The sequence below is a fragment of the Daucus carota genome, chromosome 8 (genome assembly GCF_001625215.2).
Source record: "Daucus carota subsp. sativus chromosome 8, DH1 v3.0, whole genome shotgun sequence".
Classification (NCBI taxonomy): Eukaryota; Viridiplantae; Streptophyta; class Magnoliopsida; order Apiales; family Apiaceae; genus Daucus; species Daucus carota.
In genome coordinates, this window is record NC_030388.2 from 30,818,495 (window position 1) to 30,838,677 (window position 20,183).

Consider the following 20,183-nt stretch of genomic DNA (forward strand, 5'->3'; position numbering starts at 1 on the left):
CCCGATTTAACCGATTAATCCCCGATTAATCCCCTGCAAGGTCGGTCACCGATCTGATTTTTGAAATCCGATTAATCCTTATATATATTTCTTAATCGAAATATATATGATAAATTATTAAAATTAAAATACTATATTACCTATAAATATGAATAATTATAGAGTTTATGAATATAGTAAATATATTAGTTACTAAATAGTTAATATAATAATAATTAAATATTAAATAATATTTTAATATTAAAATAAACCCGATTTTCACTCCGATTAATCATTCCGATTAATCCCCGATTTCCGATTAATCCTTGAATCGGTAGCTCAGCCGATTAGGTCCGATTCCCGATTTCTGTAACACTGACCGTGAGCCCTTGAAAATGAGAAGAATTTTTTTTTAAAAAAAATTGGATAACTAGAATAGAGCCCAGTCAGCCCACTTAAGTGGGCATTGACCAGATATCAAACCCTGATGTTTAACATGTACTGGGCCTGTTGGGCCGCCTTCTTATCCGGAGAAATAGACTTATCAAGGTATCAAGCGGCCGTTTGTTTAGACTTTGGTTTCTACTTTTCTAACCCAATAAGCAGAAAGACTTTGAAATGTCTTTGGAACTTATCTTTTTTTAAAATATTTTATTAACTTATTTATTTCTCACTTCTACTCTATTTTTTTAATTTAAGACTAATTTTTTATTTTTTTCATTCAAAATCTGTATAACATCGAATATTTTTAGAATATTTTTCGTCATATTTTGACTGATTTACAGTCAAAAAGATATTTTACATTAAAAAATTATTTACATTCTGCATTTTATAGATTTCGGTTAAATTTATTATGTACCTAATAATTTTATTTAGGTAACCATTAACTATTTTATTTATTGTTACTGCCGAGACATTGTTTGTGCAATTTGACTAGTACTCATATCTAATATTATATAATTTAATATAATTATTTTTAATATGTTACAATTTTGTACGATGTTCGTTAAAATAAATAAGGAAAAATTATTTATATCATGTGGTGAACATTATCAATATGTAAACGTATTTTTGTAAAAATATGAAGATTTTTAAAATTTATATGGAGCTCATGCATGCATATATCATATTGTAGTTAATGTTTTAATTTAACTTGAATAATTAATGACAAATCTTTGATCTTTTTAAATTAATGCTTCATGTTATTGACAGGACATCTACTATTATCATAAAAAAAAACAAGTTTGAGTGTTTGTCACACGAGATCACGAGCACCACATATCATTATCATCAAAGAAACAAGTTAGAGTCTTTCTCATACGAGATCACGAGAACAAATCCGGCTGCTAATCCAAAGAAATAAGAGATTGTCTTGCATACTAAAACTTAAAACGGTGCCCCTTCGTGCTCTCTCTCTTTTCCTCTCTTTCTCTCTCTTATTGTGCTATCCACTAGTAAAAAACTTAATTATATGTAATCATATAGTCAGAAATTTTATTGGATGTGAAATATATCTATCCTAAATCAAACGAGTGCAATTTTGATGAAATTTGTGTACAGAATATGTTAAAAAACCTAAAGCGCTCTAAAATTATATAATCATAATATTTATATTGCATGAATATGATTCAGGATATAATTAAAACCCTCAATAACTTCAAAACCTCCTCTCAAACACACACATATATAACTTTTTTTAGCAAAAATGTCGAAAATATTGAAGATTTTCAATTGCGTTTTCAACGGAATCCGAGGGGCTCCTTGGAATCCTAACTCTTTTGATCAGCAATGAGGAGCATACTTTCTCTCTGTTGATTTGAAATATTTATCATTTAATCAAAAATCTGTTGCTAATTACATGGAACATGAACTCATATCAGAAAATACCTTATAATATAACCCATCTGACTTGTCACCGGATGAATTCAATAATGAAAAAAGAATGACTTCGAAAACAAGGCAATGTTAACAAACCACTTTTTTATTGTCCAACGGCATGTCTACCTACTATACATATCTGGCCTTTGCATTCACCAAGAGTCTTTTTATTATCTAGGTCATTTAAATGATAAGTTTTGTATAGCATATAATTACATTGACATTGCATGTTTAGCATTATCAGTCTATCACTGCCAAAATGTATGTAACATGTAATCAATATTATTTATACACAGACTCATCACAAATTTATAAGTATTTACGAATAAATCGTGTATATAAAATTAATAGCGATTATTTAATTTTAATATTATCTTGTAAAGCTGTTTTAAAAAACTAAAATAATTTAGTTGTCGGAAACTTCCCATCCAACCATCTGCAACTGTTCCACAAGTATAAACTTATAAAATGTATGTATGTAATTGTGGCTCATCCGAAGGGCCAGATTTAGTAAAAAGAAATTCAAAAAGGATGCTAAAGATCAGGAATCTTGGAGAAGCCAAGAATCGAGGATCCGAATATATTCTATACCTACAAGATAACATAAAAAAAGACTGGTGAGTGAATATACTTGACCAATGAAACAATAACAAGTTATAATAATAATTATAATAATAAATAAATTATAGTATACAACTATCATACATATACCTGGCATATTCGGATCTTGGGTCATTGTTCTGCAAGAACCACGCGATAAAATATTTTCCTTCCAAATTAAGTTGCGATTTGTGACACTTTTTAATTTGGTGGCATTGTGCATTGTGACACTAAGCTTTTGTCTCACAGAGTTATTTTTTAATTTTAATTTCAACTCTACGTTATCATAATAAATGAACAGTGTATGTTAGCTTTGCCAACCGATGCTTTTGCATAAAATTCATATGCGTCGATTGTAAATCGACGCAAAAACTGATGCATAAGTGTCACATATGCATTATACTTATGCAGGTCCAGTTTCAATTGCGTCACAAGTAAAAACATTTATTTTGTAGAATCACGAATATATATCACTTTATTAAAATTATTACCGCCGTATCAGACGGTCAAATTTTACGAACTAGTAACTTTATGGAAGAAAAAACATTAACACAAAGTAAGTTAATACTCTAAAGTCTGTGTTCTACTTCTTTACGTCAAAAAAAATGTAGTCGCCGTAAATATTTGCCACAAAATTATTTGCACCACAGTAATGATCTGTTTATAGCTCGTAAAGGTCAAAATGATGAAGATTCTGGTGAATTAGAACGACTTCTAGTTTGATTGTAGCTTCCATTTTTATCAGAATAATCTGCTTCACTTGGTTGCCTTCGGATCTTTGGCAGTGTAGCTTTTGGTGTATAAATTCCATTTGAAGACCTGATCATCAGACCTGCTTCTTCGGTAGTAGCGGCGGCGGTGTATTCTGGTGGCGGAGGCATCCAAATTCCTCCGACCACCACGAACTGAGGTGCTTGTGCATTGTTGCTTGAAGGGCTAGGTCTTCTTGTATGTAAACGATATTTCTGAAATAACAATTGTAAGTGCTAAGTTTAAGCTCTTGACTAATAAATCGTAAGTGCAAAGAAATTCCGGTGCTTGTTTGTCAAATTCTATTGTCAAAATAAGAGCTTATCTTCAAGAAAAATTACATATTTTTGTACTTACTTTAGAAGTAGATGTTAAGAAAGTGTTTCATATTCGTTATTTAATTTAAAAATCAAGAAACAGTAATTATTTACAGGATAAAATACATATATATCTACTTTTTTCCGAGAATAAGTCCTTATTTCTAAAATATAAAGTAAATTAAACACTCTCGAGGTGATTCGATGTATAGAAACAAACCTGCAAATGACTTTTAACTTCATCATTAGTTAGCCCATCAACCTTCATTAGTTCTCTAATTTGTTTCGGTGTTCCAACTGCAAATGATTAACACAAACATTAATACAACCGAATTATAATGCAGTTCCGTAATTTAATTATGATTTCAATTTGATACACACCATGAGCACCACCGAGTTGCTGAAGAGCTTGCAAGAACCGCTTGTGCAATTCAGGTGACCAACATCGCCTAGCTTTTCGTCGCGGATCTTCTTTATCTTCCGCCTTACAACCGCCACTGCTGCCACCAGCTTCCTCCGTGGAGCTTGCAGCCGCAGCTACCGGTGTTTCTTCAGATTTTTTATCCTCCCTTTTAAAAGGATGAAAAGCACCCCCATTGCCATTTTTATTCACCTCCACAACCGACAGTTTTTGCGGTGAGTCCTGAAAACAATGACCAATTAATGCCTTTGTGTCCATATTAAATTGCGAGAATATTGGGGGGTGACAGAGAGTCGAACTTGAGACCTCCGCCAAACTCGCTCTGATATTGCGAGAATATTGGGTATACCAGGTTAATAACCAGTTCATCTAAATCTTTAAGGTGTTAGAAGAAAGTCTGAAATGGATCTTATGCTATATTTCAGTAGTTACCTCTTTGGTAATGGGAGAGTCTGGAGTTTGATTCCATAGCTGCACAGATCTAAGCCAATCTGATTTCTTCAATGATTTTTCACTGCGGTTATTATCAGTCATGACATTCTTAGCTTTTTTAAAATGTGGTTCTTGTTCATCCTCGTTCGAAGAAGCTGCTCTTTTTATAGGCATGAATTCTTCCAAAACTGGTCCTTCACTTGATGCCTGCTCTGTGCATTCAGATAATTGCTTCGGACTGTAAAAATCTTTTTTGCATTTCTCAATCGCTGCAAAAAAAAAAAAAAATTTAAGAAGTGACATTCACTTCAACAATAGGCCTTTTTACGACGGAATTTTAAGCCTAAATCCGTTCTACATGCATCTGAGTTTACCTTGAGAAACGAGGTCTAGACAGAGGGGAAGCTCTCGCTGGAACACTTGAATCTTGCGACGCTCTTCTTCTAGAGATTCGAGATAATCCAGACACTTCTGCATTTTGTCCGAGTAGTTATCAGTCTTAGTTTTGCTGATCATTTTTTGTTTTAGGCTTAAGGGTTGATAAAGTAGTCTTATATATACATTAAGGAAAGGGAATCAAGGGATTACTTATAAAAAGGATCTGACATTTTAAAGCATAGAGGGATCCGGAGAAGAGAAGAATATAAGGATCTTAAAAGAATCTTATAGTGGCATAAACTTAAAATACATGATAAATTATGTTTATACTACAATGCCATGTAATTTTCCGTGTACAATGTCATATATTCTGTAAAAACATCTCTGCGTGAGTAAAACATTTGGAGATAATAATATTCATTCAAGTAATAATATTCATTCGGAGATATCTCTTCAATGAAGGCATAATCTAAAATCTGAAGATGATAAAGAAATTTTTTTTACTCAAAATTAACTATTACGTGAATTTTAGAGCAAGTACTTTAGTCATTCCGGGTTTAATCTTTCTGTCTCAATCATTTTCTAACACTTTTTTCAGATTTCTATTCAATTATTCACATTTCAAAACTTATTAAATATAATAAAATTTTATAATACAAAAATCAACTAGCCCAACTACTTCTACATTATACTTATTTTATATACTAGCTTATAGCCCGTGCAAGGCACGGGAGCTTTTTAATTATTTATAAACTTTTTAAATATATTTTAAATGGTGTGAAAAAATTAATTTATAAATAATAAATTAAAATTGTATATATCATGCCAAAGTATTAAATTCTTTCTATCAAATTTTAAACCAACTCCTATTAGATTATATTTATAAATGTATTTTATATTAGAATTATTATAATGTCATTTAAATATTTTTTTAAAATTTTTTATGGTTCGAGATTAAAATTGATGAACACAATTTGTTTTGAATTAAGAAGATGAATCATAAACGTGCAATAAGATGGTAGAATTTGTTTTGGATTAAAAAAAAAATTTTGTATTTGTTCCTCGCATAAATCAGGCTTATTAATTTTGAAATATATTAGGTAAAAATAAGTTTGTGACTGTACGATTTATATGATTCTACAAATAAAATTGGTAGAAAATATTTATTTTGGATCAAAAAAAATCATAAACACATGAAATACTGAATTTGTTTTGGATTCAGAAAAAGATTTATAAACATGCAAGTAGATATCAGTTGTCTTATGAAACAAAAGTTAATTTTGTTCTAATCCAACAGTGCTTATTTGTTCAATATACGATCCGATGAATAAAAATAATCTTGTGACGGTGTGATTTATACGATTCCACAATTAAAATTTGTAGGAAATATTTATTTTAAATTAAAAAAAAACCAAAAACACATGAAAGACAGAATTTGTGTTGAATTCAGAAAAGGAATTATAAACATGCAAGTAGATGCCAGTTTCCTTATAGAACAGAATTTAATTTTGTTCTAATCTAACGGTGCTTATTTGTTCAATATACGATCCAACGGATGATAAGTTTTTGGACCACAGGACCATGCAACCAAATTATCTCCCTTACGCTTATTATATATAAGTATATAATTAAAATTAAAATATGAGTCAGCTGCACCACTTTTATCAATTTTCTTATCTTTTATTTATTTTCTTAATTTTAGTGTCCAACTCAGATATAAACCTTTGGATGAGACGGATTTTGAGTAAATCTCTTTAGACCCAAGGTTATATATGGCTGACTTATTTTAAAATTATATCGGAAAGGAAAATGCTTGATGCACATAATTATATACAGAATTGTGTACATAATGACATGTGGGAGGTTTTAATTGGAATGTGCCCCTATATTCACATCAACCACCCCAATTAAAACCCTCAACCTCAATTGCCATATCATTATGTACAAATTTTATGTACATAATTATGTGCACCTAGCACTACTCTATCGGAAAAGGATAAATTGGAGAGAAGGCAGGAAGATCATACAGCATGGATCGGTGGATCGAAGTCAGGGCGTCGCGTACAAACAAATGTATGATTAATAAATTTCAAAAGTTGTTATCGACACAGAACGGAGCATTTGTGGCTGAATATTCTCTTAGGTCTAGCTGGAAATGACATTGGCCATCAAATTCGAGATAAGATCAAATAATACAAGTAGTCAAGTATACAGATTAGATTAGTCTAGGTTAGGTTTAAAGAATCACAAAGTGTCCCTTCCTCTCTTAGAGCAAATTACTAGGACTCGTAAAATTCATCTTGAAGATATGTATAATTAATAAACAACGATAACACATTTGAGCCACAATATGTAGCTTTTGGGGTCACTCAAGGGTCCCTTTCCATCCCACAGTATTCTTGTAAACAAGTCGTTCTCCGTTTGGGTTGTACGTTTATCGGTTTCTGTACTGCTAATGCTTGTGTCGACATAATTACGTTACACGTTTCTTCTTTCATTTTAACTATGTTACATCCCAACCTCCTGTTCAAGTCTTACTCGATCCAAGAAAATTTCAGATCAAATAATTATAAATATAAGTTAAAATTATCAAAAAAAAAACAAATATGAACAAGATATATTTTACCGAAAAAGAGGTGAAAATTTGTTTGATATATTTATAATGATTTTTTCTGAATAAACTTAAATATTCAACCTGATAAAAAATATTAATTTTTAAATTATATTTTAAACATATAAAAATTAAAATAATATTTGAATAATTATCTAAATTTAGCATTATCACTTTTTTTAAGTTCATAACAATTTATAAATAACACGCCTAAACAAACCCCTAACTGAGAGAAGTGAAAAGGCACGTGAAGAGCCTCTAGGCGGGGTTTATGAGTTTTAAGTCATTTTCGATTTTGAACTGATAGATATATACTTGTATGGTATATTTAAATAATTTAAAAGGAAAAAAAATTCAGAATTTGATTTAAAATCAGAAGTCGAAGTCGGTGGGATGCTCTTTTTTTGAACAACTTTTTTTTCATTTCTTTTAATATAATTTAATTCATCACTCAAATAACTCACATATCACAATTGTTTTTATTATTATAATTTTATTAAATCATAAGTCTTCTATAATTACTCAAACAGATAGTTTAACCTACACACTTATCACAATATGTCACTATAAATCATAAATTGTTATTTAAAATTCACACAAACAAATTTCAAATATGAAATTGCAAGATTAATTTCCAAGAAGTGACGAGGCCTTTTAACATGTCATTTATTTGCTATCACATCAAAGTCTCACATCAAAGTCTTTTCTTTGATATTCAATATTATAACCAGAATTCCAAAAGAGTTTATCACAAGTAAACAAATTTTTATTATTTATTAGCTGACAGTTTCTCTAGCATATCCTTCTAATTTCTAAATAATCAACTCGACCTTATCGCTGAAACTTATCATTATTCAACTCAAACATTCCAATTCTACAATTCTATAGACGCTTCCGGCTTCCTAACATAATGAATATATAACCAAATTCATTTCATATCAAATAACCAAAAAAAACTACTCCTTGTTTTTTATACAACATTTTTGACTTGTAATTTAGATGTGATGACCGGATAACAAAAATTAAATATTATTTTTAATTGATTTTGTTTGTGATTTAAAATTTTTGATTACATATGTCTATTCAGATTTTTTTTCAAAATTAATATTTTTGACTACACTTAAAGTGTGTCGTCAAACATCATGTGATAAAAAATCTATACTATAATATAATAAGGCAACATAGGTTTAATTTGTAGTCGTACAAAATTTTGGTTCGGTCACTTTTTTATAACTACAAGTGGGTGACATGTAGACTTCTCTTACTCTTACAATATTAAAGAGTTTTATACCGTTCAAATTACTAACACTTGTGATGTTATACAAGATAAAAAAAACTCCACCATTATTCTTTTAAATATAATGTATATATTATTTATATACTATATTATAATAAATCGATATTGGTATAATTCATAGTCGTCCAAAAAATGTAATCAGTTGATAAATATAATCTGGTTAAAATCTAATTCATTAATACTAAAATACTAATAAAAATGATGTAAAATTTAAATAATAATTAAAAAATTACGAATTCTATAATCGCCCGTGCTTCGCACGGGTTAAAGGCTAGTATAAATAAAGAGGGTATCTCTTATCAAGAAGCAGGAAATGAACTTCAAGATGAGCTCCTCGAGGCCAACAAGCGGTGCTCGTGTTGGGCCTTCTCAGTATTAGCAGGCGTAATGTACATGAGATACCTCATGACCTTGATCAAAGCAACCATGGCCCAAATAGGTAATTAGATAGTTTCATAAGAGCAACTCCAACTAGGCCTGTCAATGGATCAGGTTCGGATCGGATCGACCTAAATCCATATCCATATCCGTTTATTTTATCGGATTCGGATTCGGATCGGATCGGGACCGGATTTTTTTAAGCCGATCCATATCCATATCCATTAGGATCACGGATCTCGGATCGGATATCCGATCCATTTACTATATATAAAAACTGAATTTATCATGTAGAAATGAATTTATTTCGATGTTAAATCATATAAAAATGAATTTATTATATACAAGATTAAAGAATGCACTAAACAAAATAAGGAAAAATGAAAGCCAAGTCTAGTTGTCTAATCTTAAAAAACAATGCCAAAATGGGAAGATAAATACCAGAAAAAATAAATAAAGAATGTAAACATCAAAAATAAATAAAGAAGACACTAGGGAGTGGTGACTGGCAGGAGACATAAAAGACTATATTATGGACCAGCAAGCGGAATCTTTACCATTGCATTGCTGCATATTAGCCCCATTCTAAGTGTTTATGTCAATCTGTAGTAACTAAATTAAATATAACTAACTAATCTCTCATTCTGTAAATATTATCGGGAATAAAATATATTATTATATAATATATATATATATATATATATTTAATTAATTAATTATTAACCGGATCGGGTTATAAACGGATCGGATCACACTAAATCCATATCCAACCCATTTATTATCGGATTTTTCTTATCGGATCACATTTCGGATCGGATATTTTTTGTTAAATCCATATCCGCTAAAATGACCCCGGATCGGATCGGGTCGGATCGGATTTTCGCTCCATTGACAGGCCTAACTCCAACCATATTCTCTATATTGATTATCTAAAATAATGTATAATAATGATTCTTTAAATTATAGATAATCAAAAAGGTGTGTGTCTCCAATGGTATTCTTCATATTAGTTATCTATAATTCAAAATCAATTTTATTTCACATTCAAATTTCAACGGTTATAATTGCAACGGCTATATTTTAAACCGTTATAATTCCAACGACTATATTTACAACGGCTACTTGTAAATTTTTAGATACAATTCAATTCAAATTTATCATACTTGCAAACACAATGTCAAATATTATCCGATTAATGCGTGAAATGATGAGAGCCGAAGAAGAAGAAGCTGAACAAATGCTAACCATGACTACTGCTGTTCAACAATATCGACAACTTCACAATGAAAGTTCAGCTTCACAACATGGTGGTTCAACACTAAATCACCGTGTCATCAATCGAAATAGAGAAGAAGGTCATGCTCGACTTTATCGTGACTATTTTTCCGATAATCCAACATATCCAGAAACAATGTTTCGTAGAAGATTTCGGATGCGTCGGCTGCTATTCTTGAGGATTGAAGGAGCAGTTACAGCTCATGATAGTTATTTCATTCAAAAAACTGATGCTGTTGGAGTTCGTGGATTATCCTCCCTACAGAAAATTACAGCTGCACTTAGAATGCTTGCTTATGGTACGGCTGCAGATTCCGTTGATGAATACATTAGGATTGGTGAAAGTACAGCTATCGAGGGTCTTAAAAGATTTGTGAAAGCAATTGTTGAAGTATTCGGTCCTGAATATTTGAGAAGGCCAAACAGGGAAGATACTTCAAGATTATTGGCATTTGCAGAACAACGCGGCTTTCCAGGTATGTTAGGAAGCATTGATTGTATGCACTGGAAGTGGAAAAATTGTCCAACTGCATGGCAAGGAGCTTATACAGTTCATGAGATCTTTAAATGATATCAATGTGTTGGATCGATCTAATGTTTTCAATGAATTAGCAGAAGGTCGTGGACCTGAAGTTAATTTTAGTATCAATGGGCATGAATATAAGATGGGATACTATCTCGCTGACGGTATATATCCTTCTTGGACTACCTTTGTTAAAACTATTTCAGCTCCTCAAGGTAATAAGAGAAAGTATTTTGCTGCTGCACAAGAGGCAACTAGGGTGATATGTAATAGTGTTGTATTTGTATTGTACTTTCATATTGTATTTTTCTTAATGGTAATCATTTCAATTAAATAATAATAACATGTCTTTCCATTGAACTAAGCAAATTTTTTTAAGATATTTGCTTTGAGAGAATTATAATAACTAGCAAGATGAGGCTCCATGGCACTAGTATCTTTTTCCATGATGGAGGTCTCATATAATTGTCTCTCTCGCTCTTCTTTTGCTCTCTTCCATTCATGTCTTTCCTCCTCCATTTTGACTACTTTATCAAATGCCTCCATTCTTTGTTGTGCTGTGACCGTTAGGCTTTCTTTCATTTCAGTAAGTAGGACTTTAAATTCATCTTCTTTGGTGTGGGAGAAGACTTGTCATTTGGAGATGTCTTGTTTTTTTTGGATTTTGATTGATTGGATGCAAACTTTGGTGAATGTCGCAATTCCGTCCAACAATGCATATAAGGAAAAGCATTGCCTTGTATATTTTGGTACATCTCACATGCCTCACGAATCTGAGATTTAAATCAACACAATTTAGTACAAAAAATGAGGATAAAACTGCACATAGAACTTAAAAACTGTTGCAAACTGTGCAGAAAATGTTCTACAAAACTGCTTTAAAAAACTGCTCTAAAAAACTGTCCAAAATAGCTCAAAACTGTTGCAAACTGTGCAGAAAATGCTGTGAAATGTGCTGAAAAAACTGCTATAAAAAACTGCAGAAAAAGCTCATAAAACTGCTATAAAAACTGCTACAAAAAACTGCAGAAAATGGCCAAAAAATACTGCATAAAATGGCCTAAAATCACAGAAAATGGCTTAAAACTGCTGCAGAATTTTTTATGCAGAAAACTGCAACAAAACTGTTGAGAATTCCTGCATATTTCTATACAAACCTGCTGATAATTGCAGCAGAATTCTCTCACTAAATTTCTGCAGAAAACTACTCCAATGATACGCAGAATTTGACAAAAACAATGCTACAAACAAAGTGATAAACTGCAAATTAATACAAGTACAAGTACCTTGTCTTGTTCACCGACTCCACTTTGATTTCTTCCGTCTATTTGATTACAAAACCCCTGAAATTTGCTCACACAAAGTTGTATCGATGACCAACGATTACATAAAGAGCTTGAGCTCCGTTCACTTTCGAATGTTTTGTGCTCGTTGAAGTAGCTTGTTATTCTACTCCAATATGTTTGTTGTGTTTGATTGTTGCCTTGAATTGGATCCAAACTCACATTTTTCCACGCGGATATAAGTAACATATCTTCTTGAATCGTGAAATTTTTTGACCGGCCCTTTGCCTTTTTCGTTTTGTTCGTTACATCTTGGGCTTGTGATAATGGAGGCGAATCCGAACTCATCTCTTCATTATATACCCCATTATTAAGCAATTGAATTAAGGAGGAATCCATTTTCTACAATAAACACAATTTATCAAGTCACGATATACAATATGAGAGCTCAACTAGTTTTACAGGTTAGACTATTCAAAATAAACAAAACACAAATGTACATATGTATCGAACATATGGTGTTTTACCAGATTCTTGATTTCTTCTATAACTAAATTTGTTTATGGAGTCAATATTTTCTTTTCTTGGTTTAGGACAACAGACTACAACAAATGCATCAAATCCGGAGTATAAAATTTCTAAGTCCAAACTAAGCATAATCATACAAGTTCATGATATTACACAAGCCCCAAATATATAATTACATACATAACCTGAATCGAAATCTCCCAAAATATATAATTACAAGTAAGATTGAAACATGAATTTAACACTTACATATTCAACTGCAGGAACAGAAAAAGTAAATCAAAACAAGGATAACCCTAGTTTTTCCCTTTTTATGCACAACATGAAATTAAATTTGTAAAGAACATACCTTGATGTAGATTTTCTGTAGACCTGAAGCTCTTATGTGAATTATTAGAAAATTGCTGGTCTTCAAGAAAGATGTGAAGATTTGCCGGGAATTGAAGAAAAAGCAGAGAGCGGGAGTTTAGAATAGGCAGGAGTCTATGTGGAGAGATTATAGAGAATGGGCTGGGCTAGTGAATTTGGAGAAGCCATATACAGATCTGTAAAATTTTGGAGAATATGGAAGCAGCCTTGGAGTGGCCCAATTATGTAAATATACAAAGCCACGTCAGATATACACAAGGGGTGAGAGCCCTTGGAGTTGCTCTAACGGTTATTAATCTCTTACCATCTCCCCGTTCTAATTAAATGTTCATTTTTTATTTTTATTTTTTGAGCAAAAATGTTCATTTTTCTTTAAAAATGTTTAATTTATTGTTCTATTCGACTAGCAATATACTGTAATCCATATTTAATATTTTCAATTTTTTTCAAAATTAATTTTATATAACATATTTTTATATGTTTTCACAATCAACTATATTAATCTATATATTATATTTAGACACTAAAAATATGATTAAAATACGTAATTTTTTTGAAAAAAACATGTAATTTAAAACAGAGAGTATTTATTATGCTTTTATGTCCTCGTAGTTATGAGTTATGATCACTACTCACATCGGGCAAAGTAATTAAGCGATTTTTCTTGAAGGGATTTCGTTACTGAAAAACTGATTTTCCACAAATTTCTTTTAATGCTAGGAAGATATTGCACATTCGATTTCTTTCTTCCCTGATTATGCATAATCAATTTGTATATATTGTTCTTATGTCCTATATATACACACACCAAATATCTTCTCCTATATTGCTTCCTATTATTCTTCACGAAAGAGAATAAACACTACAAAAAAAACAGGGACCGTTTTTTAAGAAGAAAAACGGTCGTTTTGTCCTGTTTTTTTTAAGTGAAACTCAGCTTCTCATCAAACTAATGAAAAATTAAGACAACTGATCTCTTCTCCTCAGCTTGTAAGTCTGCTATCTCTTCACAGACGATCGGAGTCTAGGCAAGCATAGGGTAGCTCTTGAATCTATCAAGATGTAAATATACGGAAAACTCATTATAAACCTGTCTTAATAATTCACAAATTGTACATTTTACGGACTGGTCTTCGATGAAATGACGAAAAGTTGAATGAGTGGTACAACGTCGTACCTCTTATCATTAATTGAAAGGAAGATGAATGGTACAACGTACTACTCCAGTCAGTGATCTGTTGTGACACTTAATAGCAACTACACAAACCCTTTATATATATAGACCAGAACTTGTGAAACATAGCAACACTTGTCAGTGATTGGTAGCTAGAGAAGCATTATTAGGTTTATCTTATGTATGTGTTTTATATTTATCTCCAGATCAAAGGGGACTTTGATTAATATGAATGTATATTGTAGATACTTCCTCCGTCCAAAATAGTTTAAGTTTCCATGCATTTTGAGACTTTTATGAAATATAGTTTTATAGTGTTTTTCAAATTTATTTATATTTTTAATAAAAGTTTAAACGTCAAACTTTTATTCAGTAAAAAAAATTAAAAAAATATTATGAAACTATACTTTATATTATAAGAGAGTCTCAAGATGCGTGACGAAAGATAACGTAATGACCCTGTTGGGACTGATGAAATATGTGTTAAAAGACCTTGTCACTCGATTAGGGCTCGTGAACTTATAAACTCGATTACCTTGGCAATCCACTGAAGGTGAAGGTTTCTGGTTTTCATATAGACAATTACTCAAAGACAAATCAGTATTAGCTATATATAGTTACAAGTTTCGTTGCTCCAGTTTTAAACATAATTTATATTTGATCTGGATCTTACATGAAGTAAACAATAGCATTAGTGATTTTCCCGGGAAAACGTGTCTGAAATGCATGTACTTGATCAGGTCCAGAGAACGATGAGCATGAGCAAGTTTGATGCAAATTCGTCCACAACATTCATGTACTCTGTAGGGTTATACTATTAATAAACACTGGGGAGTACTATACAATAATTCACTAGTGGAGACCCTGCGACTCCTTATATATAGTCAGAGTCGAACGATCAATTTTAGCCCTAAATATAAGACGTACTCATATTCATAAAAATCCGTGCATAATAACTTCAACTTCTGCAATGAAAGAGTGAACCAGTTGAACCCCTCAATTCTTATATAATCCATACTTCTAATTCATATGATCTCAGAACTTTAATATGATCCGTACTTCTAATTTTTCCTAAAACTTTGAGTTCGACCATAAATTTGATGGAAGTGACCTAGGTCCCTGCAGCTACAAGAATAACGACCTATATAATTTTCAATTATAAGAGTTTACCCTTGTATTTATACTAGTTTATAAATCTTATAAACTGTGTATTTACAATATTTTAATTTTATCATATATATTTTAATATTTAATTTGATTATAAAGAAAAATTATTATAGAATAATATATTTTTGAGTTAACATATTCAATTTAATTTAATTTGCGTGATTGATTGATGTGCATGAGTCCGAATCACAAATTGTCAAGTAGATTTGGGAAAAAAAATTGGAAATACTTCCAATAAATTTGCAAAGAGCTTTGTCAACACCACAGGAGGGGTGAGGTGAGACAACTAATTAAAGTTAGAAACCTAGCTAATTTTCGGACAAGGAATGAACATATTTGTGCAAAACAATCTTATCTCACTCCACCAGCATTTATACACTGTTACACCTTACACACATATGGAAACATACATGCACCAACCAAACACCTAAAAGCTTTTCTTCATCTCTTGATATCATCACCATGCAATCTCCTTCCTTCACATACGCATCTTCAACCAGTGATTGTATGTGTCACTTAAATATTGAGGATCAGGAATACATTGAACACAACATTGTTCTTTCTCTTGCTCCTCCAGGTCAACACCATGCCTCTAATCACCCAACACAGCCTAATCTTGAAAACCCTAATTATGTTCACCATGTCAATGATCAACAAGCTGGGGAAGAAACTGTAATTGGCCCTCCTACTACTGGAGCTAACCCAAACAGTAGTGTTGATGTTACTAGCCAAGCAAACTATTGGATCCCCACTCCAGATCAAATCAATGTCCCGTCGACACAGTTTCCTTGCACTGTTTGCAATAAAACATTCCACCGTTACAACAACATGCAGGTTTTTTTAACTGTTAATGCAGAATTTTGATCTGTCCTATAATTAAACCTATTTTCCTGGGTTACTATAAATTTCTGTGCTTTTACAATATTTTTTGGGGGGCAGATCTAAGATTGGTTTAATTTCTTGGGGGGCACCAAGCAAATTTTCAAAAAATACCTATATGTTTTCAATTTCTTTGGTGCCGCTTCTATAATTTTGAAAAATTAAGAAAGGTGAAAAAATGTCAAAAAAAATTACCTAAGGGGATAGGTGCCTCTTACTAGATCCGCCCCTACACATGATCTGGCCTGCAATATGATTAATTATTGCATATATTCAAACATCATTTGTACTATTAGTGTTAGGTCGAAAGTTTCAGCTGCTGATTAATCAAAGCTTAGAATTCATATTTTCTGATATATATAAGTACTTAGATAATTAATATGCAGCCACTATATACATGGTATTATATTAGCTTGTAATTAGATATGTAGACATTATGTTAATCCTAAACCTAGACAATTCTGTTGGTTTGTACTCAGATCAATTCCTTTTCATGTTCTATATGATCTGTTGTTGACCAATTTGTGATTTTGCTGTTTCTCATGTATTCATCAAGATGCACATGTGGGGGCATGGTTCTCAATATCGAAAAGGCCGTAATTCATTAAAAAGGACAAGGCCTATTTCTTCAGTCCTCAGCCTTCCCTGTTATTGCTGTGCTGAGGGATGCAAGAACAACATCGAACACGCGAGTGCGAAGCCACTTAAGAATTTCAGGACACTGCAAACACATTATAAGAGAAAGCACGGAGACAAGCCCTTTGGGTGCAGAAAATGTGGGAAGCCTTTTGCAGTCAAGGGAGATTGGAGAACTCACGAGAAGAACTGCGGGAAGCTTTGGTTTTGTATCTGTGGGACAAATTTTAAGCATAAGAGATCACTTACTGACCATGTTCGAGCTTTTGGAGACCACGGCCATGCACTGCTTCGCCAGGAGTCTAATTCGTCTGATGGACTCGAGGGAGAGTGTGATGAATCTTTGGGGCAATCAATGACAAGGTGACGAAGAGTCGAACTTGCGACCTCTGAAACCAGAGCTCTCATATCATGTTGTGAACCAATCCCTCCTAAGATGTTAGAAGAATGACTCAAATGGATTTTATGCTATATTTTAACAATAATGTGTTGGAATATTTATTTAATCTAAACTTGTGTTAAAATAAATTATTGTTAGCAGGTGGTTTAGTTTGTATCGGTTGTTACGTGTGTATTAGTAGAGTATTAGTGGGTGTATTAGCAGAGTATTAGTGGGTGTATTAGCAGGAGAGATATTATAGGAGAGTCATGGGTAGTTGAAGTATTTTAGGAGTCTAGTAGGTTAGTTTCTAGGTTAGTTGCTATTTTTGTGTTATCACCTTGTGCATGTAGTTTATTTAAACTGCATGTATCTTGTTTAGTTTATTAGAAGAGAATATAATGTAGTCTTTATGTATCTTCTCCCTTTATACATATAAAACTACTATCTCTACATCCTTATTATTATTTTTTATCAAATTTCAACATGGTACATCCTTATTATTATTTTTTTATTAAATTTCAACATGGTATCAGAGCTTGAGGGGAGTATCAAGGCTTAACAGCCTTCCCTACCATTCTTTGGAGGTACGTAAGAGCAGTTGGAGTGAGGGAGCCGGAGAAGAAAGGGTGAGGACAAAAGGTTGGTTTTGATAGTGTGTGCCAACTATTCCATGAAATGCAGGAGAGATCATCATGTGCAGTATGAGATGCATATGGAGTTCTTTCTTTAGTCTAAGTGTCAGATGGGCGTGCCAGACGGGCAAATTTTAAGTGCCATACAGTCAAAGAAGTAATAGCCATACGGGCTCAGAAGGATAGCCATACGGGCTTGTGAAGGATAGTCATACGTGCTCTGTTTAAAAGCTATACGAGCTTGTGAAGGATAGCCATACGGGCTCATTTTAATAGCCATAGGGGCTCAGATTGAAAGGCCACACGAGCCAATACAGAAAGTGATATTGGCTCAACAAAGATCATGCCAGATGGGCACTGAAGAATTTGCCAGATGGGCATACAAGCTAAGTTTAAATTAAGGGAGAGATTGTTGGAATATTTATTTAATCTAAACTTGTGTTAAAATAAATTATTGTTACCAGGTGGTTTAGTTTGTATCAGTTGTTACGTGTGTATTAGTAGTAGTATTAGTGGGTGTATTAGCCGGAGAGATATTATAGGAGAGTCATCGGTAGTTGAAGTATTTTAGGAGTCCAGTACGCTAGTTGCTAGGTTAGTTGCTATTTTTGTGTTATCATCTTGTGCCTCTAGTTCTATTTAAACTGCATGTATTTTGTTTAGTTTATTAGAAGAGAATATAATGTAATCTTTATGTATCTTCTCTCTTTATACATATAAAACTACTATCTCTATATCTTTATTATTATTTTTTATCAAATTTCTAACATAATGATGAGGAGAAACACCAATGTTGAATCTATATATCGTCACGATTATTCAGTGTATCGGTATGTAAACCGAACTAAATTCAAACCAGGCCAGTGTCGTCGTAAGAATAATCCGAACTATTATCATAAAAAGATCTCGAGATGTACGTGGCATTGTAACTGTAGTTGATAAATTTTTGGTTCAATTCCTTCAAACACAAGTGACCACATCTATATATCTTGTCGCTTTTATATATTTCATTGATAATGGTCACTTTTATATATCTTGTTAGAAATGTCAACATCCTTGTGCATATATCTTCGCTTTTGTACTCGTCATTTTTAGTTTTCATTGATTTCAACCCCTTAATCTTCTCTTATTTATTGTTGATATTCACCTACTGGTGTATAATTCATTTATATTCTAATATAATATTTTTTGAGAAGGATTAATAGAGTATAAGAAGAAAATACATTCATTCTCTTTCCTTTGATTATTATGGACTTCCCTTGTAACTCCATTTCTCCGTTGCGAGGCACGCTTTCTGGGAAAAGCGGTTTGGTGTTTAGATTGGGTTTTATCGAAATCGTTTTTAAAGCTGTGGTTCAATACGGACATCTATTAGTATTTTGTCTGTTCCAATTATTCTGATTATGTTCAAATCTTATTATTTTTTTTCAGACATATTCCATATTGTAGTTACTACATTATCATTTAGCTGTTGTTTTTTTGAGAATTTTCTTGTCTAACTCACATAATATAAAAGTAATCGCACATAATATAAAAGTTATCGTTATAAATGCTCGGTCACTTTTATATCTGATAGCAATCAAATATCTAAATAGCAATCAAATAAATATGAATCTCTATAAAAGTTATCAAACAAAAGTCGTTAAAGGCTACCGATCACGATCACTATATATTTCAATCAACTCAAATATAAGTTGTTTTTAAAATCAATCACTATAAAACCTTATATACAAAATATTAATTGGCGAGAGTACTCTTATATATATAGTAATATTCTTATATAGAGAATATTAATTGGCGAGGGTATACTATAAAACCTGCAATATATATATTCTGTTATATTTTACGATATGCATGTTTGTACACAAGATTAACATTTTAAGAGAGTAAATATAAATATTCAGTTCATTTTTAAACTCCATTGTGTCAATAACAATTACCATAAATCCATTATTTTTTCCCTGAGCTGGACAAAAATTATTATTTCTGGTTATGGGGTGTCACCAAAAGCCGTCTTCTCTGCATACTTGAGCCACACAGTCAAACGACAATCCGATCCTCGATTTATGCCAGCTAAATACAAGCTACTAAGCTAGTATACTCTCACTGCATATCCTGCATGCCCTTCTTTAATCGTCTTAATGTAGTTCATTATTTTAGTACTAGCGTACGTGTTTGCATGCATGGCATGTATCACTGTCTTTACGTACTCTTTAGGTTTCACTTTCCCATCGTCTTTTTAGGTTAGACTTGAATGATCTCTGCTTTTGATAATCTCTCAACTAGGGTGGCGA

At 32.1% G+C, this 20,183-nt stretch overlaps 3 protein-coding genes across 3 annotated transcripts; 2 read left to right on the forward strand and 1 right to left on the reverse strand.

Annotated features, from left to right (window-relative positions):
* Window positions 1-2,900: 2,900 nt before the first annotated feature.
* Window positions 2,901-5,026, reverse strand: LOC108198836 (transcription factor HHO2). Its single transcript, XM_017366616.2, has 5 exons — window positions 4,752-5,026; window positions 4,378-4,646; window positions 3,906-4,167; window positions 3,745-3,821; window positions 2,901-3,422 (listed from the first exon to the last, which is right to left on the reverse strand). The coding sequence occupies exons 1-5, from the start codon at window positions 4,891-4,893 to the stop codon at window positions 3,135-3,137; spliced, it is 1,038 nt and encodes a 345-aa protein (XP_017222105.2). The 5' UTR covers window positions 4,894-5,026; the 3' UTR covers window positions 2,901-3,134.
* Window positions 5,027-10,236: 5,210 nt separating this feature from the next.
* LOC108198550 (uncharacterized) lies at window positions 10,237-13,125 on the forward strand. Its single transcript, XM_017366304.1, has 3 exons — window positions 10,237-10,792; window positions 10,929-11,098; window positions 13,048-13,125. Exons 1-3 carry the CDS (start codon window positions 10,237-10,239, stop codon window positions 13,123-13,125), a joined length of 804 nt encoding a protein of 267 aa, XP_017221793.1.
* A 2,697-nt stretch (window positions 13,126-15,822) lies between these two features.
* On the forward strand, window positions 15,823-17,242 carry LOC108198551 (zinc finger protein WIP6). The gene is made up of 2 exons (XM_017366305.2): window positions 15,823-16,194; window positions 16,796-17,242. Exons 1-2 carry the CDS (start codon window positions 15,823-15,825, stop codon window positions 17,240-17,242), a joined length of 819 nt encoding a protein of 272 aa, XP_017221794.2.
* Window positions 17,243-20,183: the final 2,941 nt, after the last annotated feature.

What these genes read in the sequence shown, in the direction of transcription:
- LOC108198550 (XM_017366304.1), top strand. Translation starts at nt 10,237, where the DNA reads ATGCGTGAAATGATGAGAGCCGAAGAAGAAGAAGCTGAACAAATGCTA. An exon ending in AGAACAACGCGGCTTTCCAG is followed by an intron (nt 10,793 to 10,928) that starts GTATGTTAGGAA and finishes TCAATGAATTAG; the next exon opens with CAGAAGGTCGTGGACCTGAA. An exon ending in CTGCACAAGAGGCAACTAGG is followed by an intron (nt 11,099 to 13,047) that starts GTGATATGTAAT and finishes GTGAATTATTAG; the next exon opens with AAAATTGCTGGTCTTCAAGA.
- LOC108198836 (XM_017366616.2), bottom strand. Translation starts at nt 4,893, where the DNA reads ATGATCAGCAAAACTAAGACTGATAACTACTCGGACAAAATGCAGAAG. An exon ending in TCTAGACCTCGTTTCTCAAG is followed by an intron (nt 4,647 to 4,751) that starts GTAAACTCAGAT and finishes TTTTTTTTGCAG; the next exon opens with CGATTGAGAAATGCAAAAAA. An exon ending in AAGTTAAAAGTCATTTGCAG is followed by an intron (nt 3,423 to 3,744) that starts GTTTGTTTCTAT and finishes TTGTTATTTCAG; the next exon opens with AAATATCGTTTACATACAAG.
- LOC108198551 (XM_017366305.2), top strand. Translation starts at nt 15,823, where the DNA reads ATGCAATCTCCTTCCTTCACATACGCATCTTCAACCAGTGATTGTATG. An exon ending in ACCGTTACAACAACATGCAG is followed by an intron (nt 16,195 to 16,795) that starts GTTTTTTTAACT and finishes GTATTCATCAAG; the next exon opens with ATGCACATGTGGGGGCATGG.